Source organism: Cibotium barometz, chromosome 42 (genome assembly GCF_041138505.1).
Source record: "Cibotium barometz isolate CiBa-2024 chromosome 42, ASM4113850v1, whole genome shotgun sequence".
NCBI lineage: Eukaryota > Viridiplantae > Streptophyta > Polypodiopsida > Cyatheales > Cibotiaceae > Cibotium > Cibotium barometz.
In genome coordinates, this window is record NC_141087.1 from 12,099,259 (window position 1) to 12,106,988 (window position 7,730).

A 7,730-nucleotide genomic window follows, 5' to 3' on the forward strand; every position below is an offset into this window, starting at 1 on the left:
GTATGTATGTATGTATATATGTAAGCATGTATGTGTATGTATAAATGTGTGTGTAATACATATATATATATATATATATATACGTATGCATATACACACTATTATCTAGAGCATATATAGTCATTCAATGGTACTCTATTATCTTGTTTAGTCTAGACAATATTATTTTATATAAAATTATCATGGAATAATATATATCACTCTTTGGTTAAAGATGGGGAGCCAGGGCAGGTACTCTGTGAGCTTTTTTTTTTCTTTTTTCGTTTTCTTTTTTTTGGGGGGGTCTGCTCTGTGAGCCTGTCTGTGTAAGGAGGGGGTGCACATCTTTTGAAGCAAAGATTTGCTTTGCTTGTGTACTACTGCTATTGCTCTGCAACTCGTGGCCTCAGGCTACTTCTCCTCCTATACTGCTTGCTGTTAGTAGTTATAGTTGCAGTCGCACAAGCTGTTCATCTCTCCCTTTCCCATATATCCATCCAACATAGAAGCAAACAAAGCCTTATCCTCCCTCCCATCAGCTACTTTGTCATCATCCCCTGCCTCCCTCCATCACCTTTGCATCATCTTAACCCATTTTTTAATCCCATTATCACCTTCTTAACCCCTTCCCCATCCCAATATCACCCCCTTTTCTGCCCAATTCATTACATTTTTGGACTACATTAACCCCCCTTCTTGATCTGATTATCACCCTTTCCCAATTACATTTTTGGACTAAATTAACCCCCTTCTGTGATCCAGTTAGTACACATCTGGATTCATATAACCCCTTCTCTCTAATCCCATTATTAACACTTTCCTGAATATACACTCATTGCTGTTTTGAGAAGTACCCTTTTTGGGTGGTCCAAAAGAGTACTGTTGCCTCCTCAAACTACTCATTGTCTCACCAATCATCACATATTTTTGAGGTTGTTTGGGGTGTTATTTCCCTCCCAAACTACCCCTCCTTTTGCACACTTGAAACAACATGCACCTGCTAGCTTTCATATAATCACATAGAGTTGCAAGAATGGCATGCAACCTTCCTAAGCACTGCCACCTTAGCTTAATTATTGCATGGTTTTTGGCCCTCCTTTGCCTCCCTCATGTGAGTTATGGTTTGAAAAATCATCACATAAACCTTAGGGATTCACCCACCAATTTTGGCCTCCCACAGAGAGCATCACCCACTGAACAGCAAGGTAGTGTCCATAGAAAGCTTTCTGAAGTGAACAAGCCTGCCATCAAGAGCATCCAGGTCTTCCAATACACTCTCAATACTTCATCAAACTAGTGGAAATCCATGCTATGTATGATTTCATTGCAAGTAATTAGATTGAAAATTAGAAAATAAGCATGGAATTTGCAAAAGTTTTGAATGCTTCATCAAACTAGTGATAATCCATGCTATGTATGATTTCATTGCAAGTAATTAGCTTGAAAATTAGAAAATAAGCATGGAATTTGCAAAAGAGAGTGTATTTTGAATACTTCATCAAACTAGTGAAAATCCATGCTGTGTATGATTTCACTGAAAGTAATTAACTTAAAAATTGGAAAATAAGCATGGAATTTGCAAAAGAGAGTGTATTTTGAATACTTCATCAAACTAGTGAAACTGTATGATTTCATTGCGCTTGAAAATTAGAAAATAAGAATTTGATGCTGTAAATTGGTATGAATCAAAGAAAAAAATTAGCATAAATGTGTCACTCGAGCACATAGATTAAACTAAAGAAAAGACAGTAATATTGTGTGTGTGTGTGTGTGTGTGTGTGTGTTCTTCTTCTCTTTTTGAGTGGATGGCTTGATTTGTTTTTAAGGTTTTATTTTTTATTGCCTGATTTTATGAGAAATATTGCAGAGCACAGATGGAGACACTATTGATTGCGTGCCCATTGATAAGCAGCCTGCGCTAGACCATCCAAAGCTGAAAGGCCACAAGATTAAGGTATGTATTTTTTTCTGACAAAAAGAGAATTAAACCTTAATGCTAATTAGCCCATAAATGCCAAATGTGGCTTTGTTCAAGGCTTCAATTTTCCTTAATTATGCTTTTTGGCCATAATTTTGGTGTTAATATGCAGGCCTATCCCACTGCAAGGCCTCATTATAGAAGTGGTAATGAGAGATTAAGGAACACAACAAGAGGGGCAATTCATCAAGTGTGGAAGCAGAGTGGAGGGTGCCCACAAGGGACAGTGCCCATCAGGAGGACATCATCTGCAGATCTGGAGAGAGCTTCCTCGCTTGAGAGATTTGGGCAGAAGTCTAGTGCCCAAATCAGAAGGTTTCAAAAACCAGTTACAGCTAGAGATGAGCCCTCTGCCAGTGCCCATGATGTGAGTGCGCTCTCTCTCTCTCTCTCTCTACTCTCTCACTCACTCTCTCTCTCTCTCTACTCTCTCACTCTCACTCACACACGCACGCACGCGCACACACACACACACCAGAGAATGCGACACATCTCTCACATAATAAACACATTAGAGAATGTTTCTCACATAACTAGCGAGAAGTCTCTCTCTTCTCTCTCTCTCTCTCACACACACATAGCAAGCTCTCTCTCTCTCTCACTCTCATGCACACGCACACGCACACGCACACGAAAGAGAGAGAGAGAGAGAGAGATAGAGAGAGAGAATGTGTGATGTTTCTCTTTCTCACACACAAAAAAATAGCAATCTTCCTCTCTCTCTCTCTCTCTCTCACACACACACGAGAATGTGTGTCACCTCTCTCTCACATCAACACATTAGAGAATGTTTCTCACATATAAACACATTAGCGAGAAAGAATAGAGACTCTCACATAAACACATTGGCATATATATATATATATATATATATATATATATATAGAGAGAGAGAGAGAGAGAGAGAGAGAGAGAGAGAGAGAATGAATGTTTCTCACATAAACACATTAGCGATAGAGAATAGAGACTCACATAAAACACATTAGCAAGAGAGAAGAGAGAGAGAGAGAGAGAGAGAGAGAGAGAGACATGTCACACATTCTCTCGTGTGTGGGGTTGTGTGTTTGTGTGTGTGTGAGAGAGAGAGAGAGAGAGAGAGAGAGATGTGTCACACATTCTCTCGTGTGTGTGTGTGTGTGTGTGTGTGAGAGAGAGAGAGAGAGAGAGAGAGAGATTGCTATTTTGTGTGTGTGTGTGTGTGTGTGTGTGTGAGCGAGAGAGAGAGAGATTGCTATTTTGTATGTGTGTTGTGTGTATAATGTAGTGCATTAATTGCACCCAAAAGTGATCCATTGGATGATTTATGGCCCACATGGTGGTGTATCTACTTTGACCAACTGCCCTTAAAGCTATTGATGATGCAAAGTGTAGCTATTGATGATGCAAAGTGTAGCTTTATTACAGCCCAATTGCACTAAAAGCAACAGATGTAAATTGATGTTTGGTAGATGGTGAAAGTGTGGTTTCATAGTGCACTAAAAGCTGATGGATATTGAAGCTTGATAGTTGGTGCAAAGTGTGGTATCATTGTCGTCCCTTTGCATATAAACATAGACTCCTACAAGGCCCAATTGCACATGCAATGTATACATATAAGTTTGATAGTTGCTTTCAAAAGTTGTTACATAATTTAGTTTGAGAAAGAGAGGCTCAAATGAGAACCAATATATTTTTTTATGAAGGAGAAACACACACTCTTTCATCGCTTTCTAGAGTAATGAGTAGGGGTAGGTGAGAATCTAGCACACCCCTTGGGAGGAGAAGGGCACCGCCTTAACCACCGTGCCATTGTTCCCACCTCCCAATTGCACTCAATGTTGATGCAAATGTTGATTTTTGAGTCACTCAACATTAGTGTGATATGTAGTCTAAATTGTTAAGAAAATCAATTGATTCACTGACTAGAGTCTCAAATGTACTCAAAGTGATTAATTAAGGTTTTTAGCACTGCTTTAGTATAAGATTACTCGAATTCATCAACAAACATTAGCTCTATTGGATATAGTGTTTGGTAATCTAGCATGATGTTGTATGTTCAAGCCTCCACAAGGTTACTCGAATTCACCAACAAACGTTAGCACTATTAGATATGGTGTTTGGTAATCTAGCATGATGTCCTACGTTTGAGCCTCGTTGACCACTTGGCGTAATATGATATAGATAGTGGTGTGTACGCGTTTTAATTTTTCTTCTTTTAATGTCCCCAAATTAATGAATTAAATCAATAAAGTCCCCATGGTATTCTCTAAACAATTGCCTAGGTTCAAACCTAGATGATTAGGTTGGTGGACACGATGTTGTTGAACACCTTTTCTTCTTTGCAAGGAGTACAAGACAATATTTTTTCACTACTTGTGGTTTAAGGGGGAGGGGTGGGCCGGACCCGCCGCTGGGAGGAGAAAATATGCCACCTTATCCACCTAGCTATTGTTCCCATCCCCTTCCTTATAACTGCTTGCGGTGTGAGGGGGAGGGGTGGCGAACCCACCGCCGAGAGCACAAAATGTGCCACCTTATCCACCCAACTATTGTTCCCACCCCCTTGCTTATCACTGCTTGTGGTGTGAGGGGGAGGGGTTTCTTTTTTAAAAAAAAAACCTCAAACTATATCATAAATTAAATGGTATACTTTGCAACATGCCAAGGCCATCAATCAATTACTAATAGCACATTAAGAACCACAAGATCAATCAAATCATACCATCAAAATGTGATGATTTGAAGCATGCCATTGCCTAATTAATTAGTACAAGATTACTCAAATTATAGCTCTAATCCAGCATTAACCAAATGTCACATTAATGATCGATTGAGGTTTATGGCACATGAATTAGCACAAGGATAATCAAGTCACACTCTTAATCATATGTGATTATCTGCAGCATGCCATTGCCTATGTGTCTGGAGAGGAGTTCTATGGGAGCACAGCCACCCTCAATGTGTGGGATCCATGGGTAGAGGATCCATCAGAGTTCAGCTTGTCTCAGATGTGGATACTCTCAGGCTCATTTGATGGCGACTTAAACACAATTGAAGCAGGCTGGCAAGTAAGATTAATTAACCTCTCCTTAATCTACACACGTTAATCTCATAATTCATTGTGAAAGCAAACATAATAAACCCTAATCATCTCAACACAGCAATAAGGGAGTTGCCTTAGAGATTAATCACGGGATTAAAGTAAGCTGATTAAAGTAGGGATTTCAACTCTCAGACATAATTAATACTAATCTACGCACTAATCTGAGATATAATTCAAGCGAGGAACTAATCAGTCTAAGTTTAATTTAGTCCTTCAAGAGATTAGCGCTCTAACATACAATCTATATTAATCCGAGCTGCAGGTTAGCCCAGAACTCTATGGAGACAATCGCCCAAGATTTTTCATTTATTGGACGGTATAATGCGCCTGGATTAACATTTTTGATGAGATGTTTTGACAGTAATTAGTGAATAATGATCTGAGATTACTGTGTTTTCAGGCTGATGCATATCAGCAAACAGGCTGCTACAACTTGCTGTGCGCAGGCTTTGTGCAGACCAGCAACGAGATCGCCATGGGCGCTGCCATCTCCCCTTGGTCCTCCTACCGATCAGCTCAATATGACATCAAAATCCTGATTTGGAAGGTAATTAATTAGCCATGGTTTAGTAGTACCCTCATTCTTCACAATTTTGTTCAATTTTACTTCTTTTTTAATTGTGGTGCTTTATATAACATCAAGATCCTTACCTTTTTCCCTCCCTTTTTCTTTTTGATGTTACAAATTTTTGAATCTTCTAAGAAAGTTCAAAACTTCAAATTTAAAAATTCAATCTCTTTCCCTCTCCCACACACACACACACACACACACACACACACATAACAACAACAACAACAACAACAACACTAAAATAAGAAGTTGTAGGATCCAATGATGGGAGATTGGTGGATGGAGTTTGGAGACAAGGTCTTGGTGGGCTATTGGCCAGCAAAGCTTTTTACACATCTAGGGAAAAAGGCAACAGTGGTAGAGTGGGGAGGTGAGGTAGCACAAGCAACAACGCCTTCACTTCCAAGGAGACATACAGGAACCCACATGGGAAGTGGTCGATTTGCCCAAGATGGCTTTGGTGGTGCAAGTTATTTTCGCAACATTGAGGTTTTTTCTCATCCCCTAAGTATTCAATTCTTGGGTCATTTAATTATAATGTTAAGAAAACATGTTAATAACCATAAGCATGAGTGCTTTCAAAAATAAATGTTATCTCATTTGGGGGGGAACATTTGTTATAAATAAAGGCTTCCTTTTAATGTTGTTCATTGACATGCATCAATGTATAATGTATCTTTAGTAAGTCTTGTTTGTGCTTTGGACTTAGCATCTCATAACTAGCAAGTAGGTTAAGCCTTTGAATTATTTGAAATTGGAAAGTAAGAGCAAAAATACTACTAGTTTTAATATTTTATTTTTAGATGCTTTTGCTGAGACGTGTAGGCAAGCTAGAGGGTAGAAAATAAGCACCTTTAAAAAGGTAGAGTTAGGTTTTAACATTTACTTTTTTTAAGTGATGTAATTGTTTTACAACATAATTATTTATATTAACGTAAAGGCTCAAAATTATATTAGGGAGCACTAGATTTTACTATATATAAATTGTGAAATGTAATTTTTCTCATGTGGTGTTTCTCATGCATCATTGTAGGTGGTGAATTCGAACAATGAGCTTGAAACCATATCTACACTTTCCACAAGCGCCGATCAACCATCTTGCTACAACATTCGCTCATTCTATAATAGTAATTGGGGGAACTTCTTTTATTATGGTGGACCTGGCAGAAATCCCTCATGTCCTTGACATAGATAGTAAAGTTCTCACAAATCAATATTTTTTATTTTATTCTCACTCCTACTCTTCCATTAGCTTTCTTTTCACTCCTAATGTTTTATTGAAAAGTACAATTGTATATGTTCTCACAAAGTCACAAACTTACATTTTTAGTTTTAAGCTCCAAAAAGAAGGGTGTAAAAGTCTAACTCATACCTAGATGATAAAGACTTTTTATGCTTGACCTTTATTAGTATAATTATGAAAGATCATTATTATTACAAGGTGGCTTGTTCAAACCCTCTCCTCTTCTTAATATAAATATTATAACCATGAATTCCTCCTTTCAATTTTTTCTTAGTGCTTTCACTCACCCCATAATTTAGTGAGAGAGAGAGAATAAATATTATAATTATAAGGTAGCTTTCATACACTTATATTTGTAAGATGCAATCTAAAAGCACCTTCAATTTCATTTAGTAGTGAAGAAATGTTCACATATTCATCCTAGAGAGCATGGTGTGTACTCAAATGTATATTACACATAAATAGATTGTGAATTCTTTGGCAGTCATAGACTTAAAGAATTAGAGAAGAGAACAAAACCTTGGACTAGCATCTCTAACACATCTCACTCCCTCAATCCTTTGTTCCCATATCCCCATCCCTTCTCTAAACTAAACAACAAAAATTCCTCATTTAAAAATAAGTGTACTCTCTATGTCTCTCTCTCTCTCTCTCTCTCTCTCTCTCTCTCTCTCTCTCACACACACACACACACACACACACACACACACACACCAAATATAGAGGAAAAACTAAATTAAAATTTAAGAAAAGACTCTCTTTTTATGCTTGATCACTTTAAAATATACTATGCTCCTTGTCCTTACATGCGGGAGGAGAAGATGAGAACCACATGAGAGAGAGAGAGAGAGAGAGAGAGAGAGAGAGAGAGAGAGAG

At 38.0% G+C, this 7,730-nt stretch overlaps 1 protein-coding gene across 1 annotated transcript; it reads left to right on the forward strand.

The window, feature by feature from the left end:
* The first annotated feature begins 206 nt into the window (after positions 1–206).
* Positions 207–7,051, forward strand: LOC147614168 (protein neprosin-like). Its single transcript, XM_086780707.1, has 8 exons — positions 207–1,240; positions 1,847–1,933; positions 2,070–2,324; positions 4,840–5,004; positions 5,302–5,355; positions 5,440–5,586; positions 5,866–6,099; positions 6,644–7,051. Exons 1-8 carry the CDS (start codon positions 1,013–1,015, stop codon positions 6,794–6,796), a joined length of 1,323 nt encoding a protein of 440 aa, XP_086636833.1. The 5' UTR covers positions 207–1,012; the 3' UTR covers positions 6,797–7,051.
* Positions 7,052–7,730: the final 679 nt, after the last annotated feature.